We start from the raw sequence: 17,091 nt of genomic DNA on the forward strand, positions 1-17,091 counted from the left end.
GGCAGTGGATTTAGGATCTGTGTTATTAAAGTCCAAACAAAACACGAAAGCCCTTCAAACCTCCCCGGAGAGGGAAGATTTATCGGCTCCTGCTCTCCTCCCCAGGCACGGAGCCACACTCTCCAAGCTTTGCTTTTTATGTTTTGCAGCATTTTCCAAAATGGCCTTTTTCCGCCCTTCCGAATCCTGCCTGGAGCCTTTACTTTTCTGCTGTTTACAGAGACTCGCTCCTTTGTGCGGGTTCCCTCGCGGAGCCTGGTGACTCCCACCTTTGGAGTAGGGGAGTGCCGGAATTGCTCAGCTGAGGGTCACTTTGCCTCGGCTGAGGGTCACTTTGCCTGCCGCACGGTGGTGGCAGCTGCGCCCGTTTTTACTGAACTTGCTCAACAAATATTTATTGAGGGCTTGTTCTGTGTCCCGGGCCCTGGGGATACGGCAGTGAAGACTTCAGGGAGGAAGAGAGACAATAAACAAACCGAACTGAGAAATGTATCACTGCACGCGGTGACAAGTGGTGCGGAGGAACCACATCCGTTGCAGATGGGGTTGCTTTTCCAAACAGCCAGAGGTCAGCCATTATTCAGTGAATCAAGGACATACTTGAGTGAGAAATATCTTTGGGTTTAAAATAATTGGATGTGCCAGTAATACAATGAAATTGGTTTTCTGCCGTGGCTCCTAAAGATCACGAGAGCCAACCTTTTTGAGCGCCTGTCATGTCGGACTTCATCTCGCTAGAACTTTAAAAGATTGTTACAAACTCTCCCCCACTTAATAAATGAGGAATCAGAGGTTCAGAGAAGTGCAGCAACGTGTCCAAGGGCACACAGCTTTGTAAGTCACAGAACCAGCATTTTGAGTTCCTTGGTTGCCTGTCCGCCACCCCCACTGTCCTGCTGGATCCTTCCTGCTTCCCAGCATCCTGCAGCCCTGAAGCGCATCAGTAGTCTGAGACCATTGCCACCAGGGCCGTGGATTGTATCCTGGGTTCCAGGAAGAGATGTTCTTGTCCAACTAATACCCCACACCCCGTAGACAGCAGGCTGAAGTCTGCAGAAAAGCCTTCTGATTCAGAGCTCTAGGGCCCCGTTTTTCAAATATTAGCATCTGTCAAAGGTGTCATGGCCTTCTGATTTCTGGTGCCACTCAAACCCTCTCCAGCCCAACTGGTGCCCTCTCTGTTGTCAAAGAGTTTGGCAGGTTTAAAAGATGCCTAAGCCAGCTGGGCGCGGTGGCTCACGCCTGTAATCCCAACACTTTGGAAGGCCGAGGCAGGTGGATCAGGAGGTCAGGAGTTCAAGACCAGCCTGGCCAATATGGTGAAACTCCATCTCTACCAAAAATACAAGAATTAGCCAGGCGTCGTGGTACGGGCCTGTAGTCCCAGCTACTCGAGAGGCTGAGGCAGAAGAATTGCTTGAACCCGGAAGGCGGAGGTTGCAGTGAGCCGAGATTGTGCCATTGCACTCCAGCCTGGGCAACAAGTGAGACTCTGTCTCTAAATAAATAAATGAAGCCTAAGCTCTTTACCCAGGCTGTCTCAGGGGTATCATCAGAATAATTGCAAAGGGTGCTGACTGATGTCTTTGGTTTGCGGAGCCTGCGTTTGTGGGTGTGTTGGTCCAGGCAACCTTGGTATCTCACAGCGGCAACCACAGTCGGCTAATTGTCTAGCTTATATGTCCACATACATTAGAGTATATGTGCCAGGGGTTCGCTGCGCAGTCAGTGGTGACCCGCACTGTGCTAGGTGCTGGGACACCAAGGTCTGATTTGCCAGGGGAGGAGGCAGACAGAAAATCCCAGACCAGGAGATGGGCACTAAGAACCCAGAGGTTTCCCACCTGTGCCCGAGGCTGAGAGGAAGGCTGCATGGGGAAATGGCACAGGGACGGAATCCAAGCACATTTGCCAAGGGGAAAGGCATTCATGGCCTCCGGCTTCACCTAATACCCAAGGGCTTAGGTCCTATTCTTTCCAGATACTATTCTGCAAATAATAGGATTCTACCACCTCGCACTCCAGGGGAGGAGCAGATGCCCCCATGGGCCTGATGGACTCTTGATCCCCAGCCCTGCCTGGCTCTCGGCCTGTGGCACAGCCAGTAAATGGACCTTGCTCCTGTCCGGAGACAGGGCTGCATCACTCAGATCCCGCCACACCAACCCATTTGCCTGTGTCTGCTAAGGACTGGGCCCAGGACACTGCGTCTTGGATCTCAGCTCTCCTCCTGGCCTCACGAGGCCCCGGGATCTGGCCCTGCCTTTTCCACTGGCCCACTATCATTCACCCTCCACTCTCAGCTGCAGAGTCAGAGGCCACCTGGAGCCCATCACACACCATTGGCAGCACCTTCTCATCCTTCAGGACACAACTGAGACCATCTCTGACCTCCCCTTCCCCATCTCACGGCACCATAGTCATTTCCTCCTCAGTCCTGTGAATGGGTAGCAGTTATGACCGTCATCACTACTGCATTTTACTGATGAAGAAGCTGAGACTTGGAACGGTGAATGGCCCCAGATCACAGATGGGATGATACAAACCCTTTCCCTGCAGCCCTGCTCAGTAGATTTCCACTTACGTCCTGGGGGCCAGAAGTAGATTTCATGGCCATGGTGTGCTGCAAGGGAGTCTTTGAAGAAGAGTGTTCTAGATTGGAGACATGAGGGTTTGCTCTTGAGGAAGAATGGAAAATCCATATTGCAGGGGGCCAGAGCGGACCTGTCAGATCCAGGCCTGGTGTTTGAGGCTGTCCCAGTGGGTGACTCTCTAGGACAGAGTATACAGGAAGAAAGGCCTTGGTCCTGGGTGTGCATTGCACAGCTGTGTGCACCTTCCAGAAGCCTGCTTCTGCCCTTGTGGGTGCACCAAAGGGAATCCTCTAAGAAGGTGGCCACAACTAGGGAGGCAGCAGAAAGAAAGGGCAGGGCTTCCCTGAGCAACACCTGATGGGGGCCAGGGCCCCAGGGCCCGCTCTGACCAGCAGAGCCCCGAGGGACCCCAGCCTGGTGCAGGAAGGGGCCCCAGTGCTTCAGTTCACCAGTATAAAGAACTCACATCCATGCTTCCTCACCTGAATACGTATTTGCAGTCCCCGAGACAGAATGTGGCTCAGGCAGCAGAATGACAGTCTAGGTTCCTGACAGCCCTGACCCTGGCTCTTCGTGACCACAGTACGGAGTGGAGAGCACGTTCTGGCAACCTTGGGCGTGAGGTGGGACCTGGGCAGTCGGAGCACCCGTCCCTGAGAGGGAGAAAGCAAAAGCCAGTCTCTGCCCTATGTGATGAAACCTGGCAGCCCTAGGTGACCTGGGCCGGGCCAGGCCCCTCAGGTGGCTTTGCATGACATTTAAAAAAGAAGTCAAACCCTATCCAGCTCACATGGCCCCTCAAGCTTGGACTCATCTCTCAGCAGCTGCCCCTCTCCTTCCGTCCGTGCAAGGAACTCCAACTTTCTTCCAGTCCCTGGACCATGCCGGGCTTGGTCCTGCCTCAGGGCCTTTGCACAGGCTGCTCTTCCTGCCTGGAACCCTCTTCCCTCAGACCTCCTTGCCCTGCCTCCTTTGCACTGTTTAGGTCTCATTCGTGGGCTACCCCTCAGGGAGCTGTCTCCAGCCACCCTGCTTAGGGCACTGTCCTCACTCCCAGCCACCTTACCGTGCATACAGATGGTGTTCAGGGTAGAGGATGAAACCGCGTGCGTGCACACACACACACACACACACGCACTTTTGCTGTCTCCTGGGGAGGGGGTAGCACTTCTCCGCAGCAGAAGCCCTATAGATTGGGAATAGAAATGTCACTTTGTTGAATACAAATGTCATTTACTATAGGATTCCCACCCCTTGTTAGTAAATGGTCCTCATCCTCACTAAGAAGAGCCTCCCCTTGGCTGGCTGCTCACATCTGTAATCCCAACACTTTGGGAGGCCGAGGCAAGCGGATCACCTGAGGTCAGGAGTTCCAGACCAACTTGGCCAACAGGGTGAAACGCCATCTCTACAAAAATACAAAAATTAGCTGTGCATGATGGTGGGTGCCTGTAATCCCAGCTACTCGGGAGGTTGAGGCTGGAGACTTGCTTGAACCTGGGAGGTGGAGGTTGCAGTGAGCCAAGATCACGCCACTGCACTCCAGCCTGGGCTACAGAGTGAGATTCCGTCTCAAAAAAAAAATAAGAAATAAAAAAAAATAAAAGAGCCTCATCTTAGACTATTTTTAGTGTTTCTAACACAAGAATTGTATCCTCATTGCAGTAAATTTTAAAATATAGATAAGACAATAAAGCAAGACTATAAAAATCAACCCCAGGCCCACCACCCAACATTTCTGTGCACATGCTATTCTAGAACAAAATCCAAACCCCTGCCATTGTTGAAAAGGCCCTAGGGACTCCCTGCAGACTGTAAGGCTCATCTCTGGCTGGGCAACCCTCAGCTTTTGCCAGCTCCAGTCCCCCCTCCTTTTGGTTCCTCACATTTTCCTGCCCCAGGGCCTTTGCACCTGCCGAGCGCTGGGATGCCCCTCCTTGCACTTCCCAGGGCTGATTCCTTGTCATCTGAGTGTCACCTCCTGGAACGGGTCTCAGTAGGTCTCCACCTGTGCCCCCTGCCCCTGCGCATCCTCTCCCAGTGTGCGCGGCTCACTGTCATTTCCTGAGTGTCACCGTCAGGAATGGGAGTGATGACACTCGTGCTCTTGGCCTTTCCCCTCCTGCTGTGGTGCCACCCACTGCTCCATTAGCCTCGGGGAACACCCAGTGCCTCCCAGAACGCTTCATGTGGGAAGTGCTTAATCAAACGTTTGAATGAATGTATGATAAATTCCTAGAAGTGGGGTTGCTGCGTTGGAGTTTGCGTGTGTGTGTTCTCAGGGTTTTGACACTCCATGCCAGCCACGCTCGGGAAAGTTCGTATTTTAATCTGCGCCCCAGTCACATCGTGTGAGTGTGTGTATGCTTGCCTTTGCCAGTTTGCTAGGCGGAAGTGCTATATTCTTGTTGGTTTATGTTTTGTTTCTTGGATGATTTGAGATTGAACATGGGCACATGTCCTCGTTCCCTTTTTATTTCCTCCTTTGTGAATGGTCTGTTCCTTTCCTTTGAATTTTGGGTTGCTTTTTCTTATTGATTCAGAAGAGTTCTTTATATGTGAAAGACACCAATCCTTGGCTTTCTGTGTTGCAAACATTTTGGGCTTTCTGCTAGACACTTACTTCCATAGGTTGCTAAGCTTCTTGGCCAGCCCATTGCTAGAAGATGCTTCATTTGGGGCATCCTTAACCTTTAAGTCCCAGAGTTCCAAAGTCAAATGGGCATTTTGCTTTTGAGGCCAGTATGGCTTGAGGGTGATGGATTGGGTCAGTGAGACTAGTACAGGCTTCGAGTGATGGGTGGGGGCTAAGAGCTGCCTGTGGGCCCCAGCTCTCCCTGACAGGTGGCTCTACCCCTGGATGAGGTGCTGTTGGTGAGGGTGGTAAGAAGGTGTTCTTACCTGGGGCAGGGTGGGGCGAGTCACGAAGTCACCTGCAGCCTAGGACCAAGAGGTAAGAGCTAGCTTCCTGGAGCGTGTGTCCTCCATTCTCATCATGCCTCACCCATGATGGCCCCTTATGAAACCCACGGACACCTGCAGCACCTTGAAAACCGAATACATGGAAACCTGGACACTCTGGCCGCGGGGGTTCCGTGCAGCTTTTTGGTTCCAGGTCAGGCAGCACCAAACATACTTTCTGGGCAGACTGGCCTCATTCACCTTTTGTCACCTGCTGGTGGGCAGAATGGCCCAGCCAAAATGGACAGAGCTGGCTGGGCGCCCTTGTTCGCCCCAGCTCTTCTCCCCTTAAACTCTTTCACCCTGGGCCAGGGAGAACCAGGGGCTCCTCCCCTAAGCCCAGCCCTTGGCGTCTGCAACTTACCCAACCCTTCCAGGTTTCTCTGCCCTGGGAGGACGGACCACGTTGGCTGGGTGTCCCTCGCTCATTACACCCCCTGCCCCACCTTCCCAAGCCCGACAGCCCAGAAGCAGAGCGGCAGAGGTGTTGCGAGCGAGTGGGCCAGGGCTGCTGAGAGCGAGACCTCTGCCAGCTCCCCGCCCTGCTCCAAGGGGAGGTGCCAGATGCGGTGCCCCTGGCTTCAACCATGGCCGCCGGGCTCTGCCTGCCATATGCTCAGAGATGAGCCTCGATCCGGCGAGCAGGCTGGCCCAGCAGGATTTTGGCACCTGGGGCACAGGAGGCAGACCAGAGGGGCCAGCTACCCAAGGTGGAGGAAGAGGCAGGACGGTCTTGGCCGCTGGGATTGGGCCTGCAGGCCACCTCTTGGCTCTTGGCTGGGGGTGGGTCAGGGGAGCAGGTGGGAGGAATGAAAGGGAGGGTAGGCTGCCCCCAGGAGGAGCCAGGATGCCAGCTAGCCAGGATGGGCCTGCTGCGAGCCAGGCAGATGGCGACCTCCAGGTCTCAGTGGCTCTCCCTGGGACAGAGCACGTCCGAGTAGGGGGCCAGGCGGTGCCTGTGTCCAGCCCTGGCAGCTTCTGTCTCTTTTTGGGGAGTAGAGTGAGATAGAAGAGCAGGCCTGGTGCAGGGCCCCCTGCAGAGCTGCCAGTATTTACCTATGCCCTCAATCCTAGCTCCAGAGGCTCCCCTGAGGCAGCAGGGCAGCAGGGCATCCTGCCTACTATTTACTTGTTACTCCTGAGTGTGTCCTGGCAGGGTGGATGGGGTCCCAGTGGCTGGGTGGGGGTAGGATGGGAAACTGGGGGGCATAAAACATTGGGTCTCCTGGTAAATGAGGCTAATCAATTGGCCCATATAGTCTGTGTGTATATATGGTTATGCCAGCTTTTATATTAAGGCTGAATCATACAAAACTGCTTTTCTTAAGTTGCAAAATGGTCAGTTTTTAGCACTGTCATCTGTTTCGTCTTAATCGCTTTCCATCTTTTTCTGTGTTTCTGAACAGATCAAATAGCGTGAAATTGATGTGTCCTTTCAATGTTTACATGGACCTACCTCTGAAACCATCTCTATCCAGACATCTCTTATGACTATTTATCCATTCAGATTCCATGTCTCTTACTCAGTTTAACTTGGTCCTTTATGTTTTCCTAACATTTTGCATTTCATTCAGATTTCCAAGATTTCTAGGCTAAAGTTGTATATACTAGCCTGGTAATTTATTTCTTGTTACTTCTTAAAGTTCTGTTTTCTTTTTATTTTATTTGCAGTTAAACATGACAGTGTTTCATTTTTTTTTTTTTTTTTTTTTTTTAAGCTTGTATTTGGGCTTTTCAAAGAATCGGTTCTTGGATGTATTTATATATTTTTTTTCCTGTATTCTACTATATTAATTTCTACTTCTGTTGTTATTAATTCATTCCTTTTGCTTTCTTTGGGTTTTGTTTTGCTCATTTTCTAACTCCTAGAATTGAATGCATTTCATTTATTTTCATTATTCTTTAATAACAATATCATTGTGGTCAGGAAATGTGGCTTGTATAGTTTTGGCTTCTTGGGATTAATTTAGCATTCTTTCACTAAGGATTTCTGTCCGTTTCATTTTGTATTACTATTGATTTTTGCTTAATATATTTCAATGAGATGTTATTCTACAGCAAAAAATCCCTGTTTAATTACTAGGTGATGTTCTTTTTTCCACTATAAGCATGCCTGCCCTGAATTCTACTTTGCTGATACTAACATTTCCACTCTTGGTTCATTTTTTTGTTTTCATTTGCTGATACACCTTTGCTACTGCTTAAGTTGTGAGCTCTTAAAAAAAAAAACAAAAAACAAAAAACTTTAGGCCGGGTGTGGTGGCTCACGCCTGTAATCCCAGCACTTTGGGAGGCCGAGGCAGGCAGATCATGAGGTCAGGAGATCGAGACCATCCTGGCTAACACGGTGAAACCCTGTCTCTACTAAAAATACAAAAAATTAGCCGGGCGTGGTGGCAGGCGCCTGTAGTCCCAGCTACTTAGGAGGCTGAAGCAGGAGAATGGTGTGAACCTAGGAGGTGGAGTTTGCAGTGAGCTGAGATCATGCCACTGCACTCCAACCTGGGTGACAGAGCGAGACTCCGTCTCATAACAAACAAACAAACACTTTAGGCCGGGCACGGTGGCTCACACCTGTAATCCCAGTACTTTGGGAGGCTGAAGCAGATGAATCACAAGGTCAGGAGATCAAGACCGTCCTGGCTAACACGGTGAAACTCTGTCTCTCCTAAAAATACAAAAAATTAGCCAGGTGTGGTGGCGGGCACCTGTAGTCCCAGCTACTCAGGAGGCTGAGGCAGGAGAATCGCTTGAACCTGGGAGGCGGAGGCCACAGTGAGCTGAGATCACGCCACTGCATTCCAGCCTGGGCAACACAGCGAGACTCCATCTCAAAAAAAAAATCATTTTATTTGGTTATATTCCCCTAAATAGCACTCTGTTTTAAATTCAGTTTTTCAGTAGAGCAGTTGGATCCATTTACCTTCATTGTTTTGTCTTTAGTGGTTGCTCTTCTGCGCTCTTAATGTATCATAATTGCTTTTTATATTTTTCATTTTTTCTGTTTTATCTTTTGGCATATTAGCTATAATTTATATTCTGTTTTCGCCAGAGTTCTGTGATTATCTTTGGGTTTTTCAGAAACATTAGTTGATCTAATAGCTCTTACTTGTCAGAATTGAGCATGAAATAGCATCTTTTACATTCTCTATACTTAAGACAAAGGGTTTTATTCCCCACCTCATTCTACTTCATAGTTTTTAATATGATCTGAAGTTTCAAACTAAATTTAAATATTTTATATATACATAACTAGATAGATACACACACACACACACACAGGGATGGAGGAGGAGAGACACTGATGTTCCCTTTCAAACAGTTAAAAACTATTTTGATATTTGCGTTATGTTTTAGAATCAAATTTGGCACCTCTATGTTGACTGGTTTCAGTTTTCATCACCAGTAAGCACAGAGATGTCAATCACATCACCTTGTGTTTATGCCATCGCTTTCCCCTGTAAACTCTTACTTTTGATTCATTTCATAGTTGGTTGGAAAACATTCTCAAGTATTTATTTCAAAAAGGATGCATAATTGGAACATTTTCTGAGCCCTTGCGCATTTGAGAATGTCTTTTCTTTATTGTGGCCTACATACATATAAGACAGTCTAGCTGGGTATAAAATTCTTAGTCACAAATTTTTCCCCTTAAGACCTTATAGACATTGCTCCATGATCATCTCACTGGCTTGTTGTTCTTGTTTTTTAATCTGTATATATTCTTTTCTTATCCTGGTATTTCATATGTTTTGCAGAGCTGTGTCTGGATGTTGGTCCCCTTTCGTTGATTTTTGCAAAACTTCAGTGAGCTCTTTCCTTCTAAATATGTACATTGTCTTTTTCCTCTAAATTTTGTAAGAGTTTCTCCAATTCTCCGTGTTTCTGGATCAGTTTTCTACAGTATCATGAATCTTTGCTGCTTTCAAAGTGGATTACTTATTTATTTTTAGAGACAGAGTTTTGCTGTGTCACTCAGGCTAAAGTGCAATGGTACAGTTACAGCTCAGTATAACCTCAAACTCCTGGGCTCAAGCGATACTCCCACCTCAACCTCCCGAGTGGCCATCACACCTGGCTATGGTCTTTTTGTTTGTCTTATTTCATTTTTTTAAGAGATGGGATTTTGCTGCATTGCCCAGGCTGGTCTTGAACTCCTAGCCTCAAGTGATCTTCCTGCCTCAGCCTCCCAAGTGCTGGGATTACAGGTGTGAGACCACACCCAGCCCTTCTGAAGGGGATTTTAATTGTGCTACAGGGATTTCATCTTTTTCCAACTTTTTCTTTCACACATCATCCTTTTTGTTTCAGCTCAGCTTCATCTCCCTTACTGCCTTTCTTGTGCTAGTTCATAGAGGCTGTGTCATTTTACTCTTTTTAGTCTGCCATGCCCATTTGGCATGTACACCTATTGTGTATGGCTGTTTTTAAGCCATACATAAAATGACAAAGATGAATAGTTGCAATAGCAACTGTATGGTCCTCTATGCCTAAAGTATTCACTGTTTGGTCCTTTGAAGAAGAAGAAAATTGCAGATCCACGTACTGGCGCAATGGCTGGATTCCCATCTCAGATTTAAGGAGGATGGCCTGGAAGGTGCACAGCTCCGTCTTCAGCTCCTTGTTCCTACCAGCCTTTCCCTGGATTTCCTTCTGCTCTGTGGAGGTAGTGCTCTTCCCTTCTCTGCATTGCCTGATTTTCTGATTCTCTGCAATGATTTAGAGAGAAATACAAGGTGAGGCTGGGCGCAGTGGTTCACGCCTGTAATCCCAGCACTTTGGGAAGCCGAGGCGGGCAGATCATGAGGTCAGGAGTTCGAGACCAGCCTGGCCAACTTGGTGAAACCCTGTCTCTACTAAAGATACAAAAAATTAGGTGGACGAGCTGGCGTGTGCCTGTAGTACTAGCTACTTGGGAAGCTGGGGCAGGAGAATTGCTTGAGTCCAGGAGGCGAAGGTTGCAGTGAGCCGAGATCATGCCATTGCACTCCAGCCTGGATGACAGGGCGTGACTCCATCTCAAAAAAAAAAAAAAAAAAAGAAAGAAATACAAGGTGAGATCTTTGCTGTACTACCATCCTTCTGGTCCCTACCAGTTCTGAAACTTCCCGTCCCTGGAGGAGGGATTGTCCCCACTGCCCCCACTCACTTCCTGCTTATTTGTTCTCTGGTCCCTGTCACTCTGTCCTCCTCCCTTTTTTCAGGACCTTTCTGCTCATCAGACAAAGAGCTGTGTCCTGAGGTAAAACCTGAACAGGTTTTGCTTATTCCACCACCATCTGCCTTTAATTACTAGAGATTGCTCCCAGATCCCAGCGTTGGGTCATCATCAGTTTCGTTTTTTGGCACTAGTGTGAATGTTCAGGTTTTCTCATTGTCTTTATGGCTATTTTGGAACAAAACAAGGAGGAGCTACACGAGAGGCTGCCAAGTAGATGCCAGTTTGAAGAAGGAGTCAAAGCTGCATTTTAAAGCTGTGGTTTGTCCGTCGTGAAGCACTCTCTGTAGCTTTGTGTGTACCATAAAGAGAGAACGTACAGTAACATTTTCCTTGTTCGGGGGCCATTGTCCAGTGACCTCAGCTATCTGGAATACAACCTAAACAAAGAGTCCACAAGCAGCCAAATAGCTGTCACAGTGTCCATGTTCTGAAGGTTATTCACTTTACCCAAGGGATAATGTTTCAGCCTCTCCTTCCAAGCCTAGTTACCTGTATTTTACATACAATTCTAGCAAGCTTGGTCTTTGTTTTCCTAGCAAATCCGAAGGGCGTTCGGGACATTTTGCAACAAGCACACTGATCTGACAAGAATTTCCAGCTGACAGAAAGGAAAGACACCAAAAAAAAACAAAACAAAACAAAAAAAAAACAAATGCAACTCCAAATGCTCAGAGGCTGATGTCATTTTCTGTAAGGGCAAGCAGCCTGAGGTTCTCTCTCTGAGCACTCTCCAGTTGGACTCAGCAGCCACCTTATCTGGATCTTTCCTCTGCCACACTGGGTGCTCAGTGCTAATCATGGATGCAGAGACTGTCCCCATCTCTCACAATTGGTTCAGACTGTGGTTCTAACCCTGGCTGTGCTTTAGAACCATCTGGGGAACATTAAAAAAATTCAGACACTCAGGTCACTCCCTTAACCAAAGAAATCAGAAAGTCCTGGGAGCGGGACCCAGGCATCGTGATGCCGCTGCATGGCCAGGACTGGGAGCAGGAGGTTAAGAGCAGGGGCTCGGCCGCCAGGCTGCCTCACTGGGCACACGACCTTGAGCTGATGAGTCACCAGTATCTCCGTGCCTTAGATTCTCATCTAGAAAATGGGGCCTGATTGAAGGGCCAAGACGAGTTCATCAACCGTGAGAACAGTGCCCAGCACCTCATTAGTATGGTGGGAGTCGCTGCCATTAGTGAGGTACACACTGGATATTCATGGGTGATGACTGTGATTTGTCAAGCAGGGCCTGGGAGTGCAATCTAATTAGGCAGTGATGGATGCCACACATTCTAGGGCAGTCTCTGTCCCAGGTAGACACTTGGCTCTGGAGAGAAGAGCTGTAGAGGTTTCTAGGCTGGGACAGTGATGCCGAAGGGACAGGGGCAGGCTGTCCCAGGACTCATCTGCCTCCCTGCTGCCCCCCTGGGGCGGAGCTTACCTTGGGCAGCCTGCTCTGGAACCTTTCTGCGCTCTCAGTTCTAAGCCAGGCACTGCAGTCCCGCCCTCAAAACATCCCTGAGGCTCGGAAGAGCTGACGTGCTCAAAGGCCCCCTCTCTGCCCCAGCCTGTGCTGTCTACGAGGCTGAGATGAAGGGGTGCGCCTTGGCCTATGGCGAGGAGGCAGGTGAAAGGGATTTCCTCCTGACTGGAAATGAAAGCGCTGGTGTGGGATGATGGCTTTTGTAAAATAATAATAATACAATCAAATAACAAGGCAAGGAGAATGGATTCAAGGCCGCCCCTGCGAGAACGTCACTGGGCACCGCTTGCATTCCAATGCGCTTCCCTAAGTGGAGAAAGCAGGAAGGGATTTCAGCCAGCTCACGCAGAATCGCCAGGACTTACGCACAACCTGGGTTCAGCCCCAGCAGTGGCTTCATTGTGAGCGTCATCTGTCCCTGAGCTGGCAAAGAGGCGGCCCAGAGTGGCTGTTCACCACAGGGAAGTGCGGCCGCGGTGCTGGTGGTGCTGGTGGTGCTGATGGCGCCGTTGACTTGCGTGTTTGGGCTGCCGTCACTTTCATCCAACCTCTCAGGCTTGGCCACAGTAGAGTGAGGGCCACTCTCTCTGGACAGCCCAGTCCCTGCACCTCAAGAAATCCCTACTCCAGCAACCAAGCAGCCATCCAGATGGCAGAAGGGATGGATACTGTGGCCACCAGCGTCGTGGAGCCGGGGTGTCATGAAGGTGCTCCGAGGGCTTAGATCATAGGCAGCAGGAAGCAGGGCTGTTTTTCTCCCATTTCCTCAGACTGGTTCCTAACTGGGAGCCCCAAGAGGCTGGCACAGGAAGCAGGGGGAGGCTACCACACCCATGGCCCCCAAGGTAGTGGGATGGAGCTGCATTGATCTTCATTGAGGCATCAGTCAGTGTATCCCAGGACCTTGATGGAGGCAGCAGCCGCTAGAGGCCAGCTCTGGAGAGGGCTGCCTGAACACTCCCTGTAGATCTAAGCCCTGGGTTGGGGTGCAGACGGCACCAGGAGGCCTCAGCTTTCCTGCTTGTGCTTCCCCCTGTGCTCCCACACAAATCACTCCTCGCCTACCTTGACCTTGGTTTTCCGTCTGCGGGACAGAGGCTGCCACCTACCCCTGGAGCAGCCGCCTGTGTGTGCACGTGTATGTTGAATCTTTCCCCGCCTGGTCCTCTTTTCCTGATCCCTCACCGGGACACACACGTAGCCGACTTCTACCAACCCATGCCACCACTGCTTCTAGACCAGGCTGGGCCCCCTGCAGCTCCCCACTCCTTCCCCATGGCCAGCCTGGCTGCTCTTCCCCTCGGCAGTCTGGGAATTGCTAAAATACAGGGTATTCCTCATCCCTGGCTCTGAGCTCACCTCCGCTCACACTGAGGGGGAACCTGTCAGAGTATCGCCTAACCAAGAGTGCAGGGATCTCGGCATCTCAGGCCAGCCTTGACAGTAGCTACCCGGCGTGCACTGGGCAGGTGGCTTACCCTCTTCGAGCCTCAGTTTTCTTGTCTGCAGAATGGGAATGATACCTACACATCAAAGAAGGGTTGTGAGAAGTGAAGGAGATCCTGCCTGCTGAGTGCTGGGGGCAGGGCAGACTGGGGGAGATTTGCTGGGCCTCTGCGATGGGCTGTGCCGTCGTGTGAAGCTGTCACACACAGACTTAGCGAAGGAATTGCGTCTCCTTGTTCAAAGAACAGTGATGGCTGGCAGGGAAAGGCCACGGTTGGGCTGAAGTGAGGAAGTTGCATTTGGGGGTTGACACAGGCCCAAGGGCTGGCAGGCCCTGGTGCCCCGCACATCCTGCTTGGCTCTCGGCTGGGCCCTGGAATCGCCCAGTGATACCCAGTGGACGCAGGCCCAGCAGCCCTGCCTCTCAGCAGTAGGGCCCATTAGAACTGAACTCGTCTTCGTCAGGCATTTTATTTGCACACTCCAGTAGAGTGGACACCAAAGGGGTTTTCTAATGCTTCATGGGCTGCTAATTTCCCCCGTGACCTCTTTTGTTGAGACCTGACCCCAGCCAGAGGCTCTGCGCCATGAAAGCCAGCGCCTGACACAGACCCGGGGCGCGGGGTGACAATGAGGCCTCTATCGGCTTTAATCAGGCTCCAGTTGCGTCTTAAGAATAGGGAGATTCTGTGTGGTGCTCAGAAGCCCTGGGTGGCAGGAGCCCCCCGAGACTCTCACGGAGGCCAGGGCGGCTGCAGGGGGTGGCTAAAGGATTCGTCAGGCCAGGGAGGGGGGTGGGTGGGTCAGATGGGGGCCCTTTGTCCCTCAGGCCTCTTTAGAAGCCCAGTCCTGCCCTGAATGGCCGCCTGCCCGCCTGGCCTGGCCCATGGGTATCACAGGCCTCTGGCTATTTAGGGAGGCGGCCTCCTCCTCTGCCCGCCAGCCTATTCATCGCCAGCCTAATTAGTTTTTGTCTGTGCTCCCCCCACCCCACTGCAGACTGCGATTCCTACTGCAAGGCCTCCAAGGGGAAGCTGAAGATTAACATGAAAAAGTACTGCAAGAAGGACTATGGTGAGTGAGAGTCCCCTTGTGTGGGGAGGACGGGAGGGGGCCACGTGACCAGCGAGGCGCTGGGGCTGGGGTGCAGCTGGCTCCCGGTGGGTGTTGGTCGTGGAGACCCTGTGACCGATGGGAACTAGCCGGACGGATCCCATGCCTGGGAATTTCTCATCTTTTCCTCCTTGGCCCTCAGAGACAAGGGGGCATGAGGAGCCCAGCGGCCTGGTTTCTCCCCTTCACCGCCCCGAGCCTGGGACACCCAGGCTGGCCTCTGGCCTTGACTCTGCCCCTGATGGGCTGTGTGGCCACAGATCAGTGGCTGTACCTCTGTGGTCTTCTGTGTCTGCATGATACTGTGGGGATTTGAACCGAGTCCACGTTGCTCAAAGGGAAGCTCTCTGGGCATCAGACAGGGGCTGGGAGCTCCCCGGTGCATTTCAAATGTTCCACCAGGCTGTAGCGGGGCCGGAAGTCTGCGCTGTAAACGGCTCAGCCCTCATTCCTATGCACCGGAAGTTCCAGTGCCCAGACCTACGGGGCAGACAGTCCTGGGGCCCTGCAGACATTGCTGTCACCTGTGACCTCAGGCTCCCTTCCCAGGAAGGGTGTGTCCTGTCCGCTTGCCCTCACGGTGGTTGTGGAGGGCGGAGACGGTCTGGGAGCCTGCAGTGGCCAGCAGGCAGGGGGCTGTAAAGAGCGGGGGCTGGTGGCGGGGGCTCTTCAGAATGGGGGATGCAAACAGAAACCCCAAAAGTATTGTCCAGCTGACCACTGGCAAGGCCCCTACATACAGCCAGGGCATGCACATGGGTGGCTGAGGCCCCGCCACCATAGGCCAGGAAGGAGCCCCAGGCCCAGGGCTCCTGAATCCAGGCGTGGTTCTTTCTAGCATGGGGCCTCTCCTTGACCTGGTGGGCCGGGGACTGAGCCTGGGGCTGGTCACCCTCTTCTGGGCCCACAACAATCCATATCTGCCCACCTCCCTCCGTCCTCCTCCTCACTCCAGCTGGACGTAGCCCATCTCTCCTGTCCCATCTGTAGCTGGCCCCAGGAGGTGGAGCCCCCATCCCCTCAGTGGCCCTGCCAGCCCCAGTACCTCCTGGCCACCTCTGGGAAGGCAGAACTACCTCTTTGTTCTGCTCAGCTTCCCAAGACTGTCCTAATCATATGCTTCTCAGGGGATCTGGGATGAGTCCCGTTGCTTACCTGAGCCTCAGTTTCCTCATCCATAAGATGGAGATGATGCGATTTGCTGAGTGTATACTGGGAGGACACAGCACAGGTGCCTAACAGGCTCCCAGAGAACAGTGACCTCTGCATCCAAAGGAAGCTGGTGGGGAAAGGGGAGGAAGGAGGAAATGGCGGTGGAAGAAGTGGGGTGAGAAACGAAGGCCACCTGTGGAGGAGGCCTCACCGTCCAGAATCTGAGCTCCGTCCCTTCCCTGACCCCGTGAGGGTCCGGCGGCCCTGCCCTGGGACTCGGGCCTCATGGAGATCCTAACTGGGCCAGCTGCTTGAAAACAAGGCTTTCTTCTTTAATAAGGACAGTGGTCAGGACCTTTTAGCATAGTGAAATAAATGACGAGGCCCAAAGGTATCCAAAGGAATCTAGAGAACTTCTAAAATGTTCTCATGTATTGTATGTGTGTATGTGAGAGTTCATACACACACTCCCAAGACACACACTGAAGCCAGGGTAAGACCGCAGTCATCCAGCCCCACTCCCCGCAGGCCGTCTGGCCTCCCACAGGGTGAAGAAGAGCAGCTGGCACGTATTATGCATCAATTCAGAAGCTGCCAGGCCATGGACATCGACGTTCAAGGCCCTCCAGGGGTCCACAGTCAGTTCCTAAAAGCTGCGTTAAGCTGTATACATCCCAGGGCAGTGCAGAAACGTCCGACTCCCACGGGAAAACAAACCTGGATTTAGAAATCAAACCTGCAGTTACATTAAGTTAAAGGAAGTGCTGTCTCCACGCCAGGAAAGTAGGGCCCCGGGTTGTTTTGAAAGGAGCTCAGGGCTCGGTGTGGTGACTCACGCCTGTAATCCCAGCACTTTGGGAGGCCGAGGTGGGCAGATCACCTGAGGGTGAGTATTTGAGACCAGCCTGGGCAACATGGTGAAACGTCGTCTCTACTAAAAATACAAAAATTAGCTGGGTGTGGTGGCGCGCACCTCTAATCTCAGCTACTCAGGAGGCTGAGGCAGGAGAATCCCTTGAACCTGGGAAGCACAGGTTGCAGTGAGCTGAGATCACACCACTGCACTCCCGCCTGGCCTCCTGGGCGACAGAGTGAGACTCCATCTCAAAAAAAAAAAAAAAAAAAAAAAA

General features: G+C 51.4%; 1 protein-coding gene across 1 annotated transcript in view; it reads left to right on the top strand.

Moving 5' to 3' along the window:
- The window catches only part of NTN1 (netrin 1), a 228,318-nt gene that overhangs the window by 193,607 nt on the left and 17,620 nt on the right, over nucleotides 1-17,091 (top strand). Inside the window, exon 6 of the mRNA XM_025362550.1 lies at nucleotides 14,696-14,770. Coding sequence (XP_025218335.1) covers nucleotides 14,696-14,770 — 75 coding nt within the window. The remainder of the gene's footprint in view (nucleotides 1-14,695; nucleotides 14,771-17,091) is intronic.

The sequence above is a fragment of the Theropithecus gelada genome, chromosome 16 (genome assembly GCF_003255815.1).
Source record: "Theropithecus gelada isolate Dixy chromosome 16, Tgel_1.0, whole genome shotgun sequence".
NCBI lineage: Eukaryota > Metazoa > Chordata > Mammalia > Primates > Cercopithecidae > Theropithecus > Theropithecus gelada.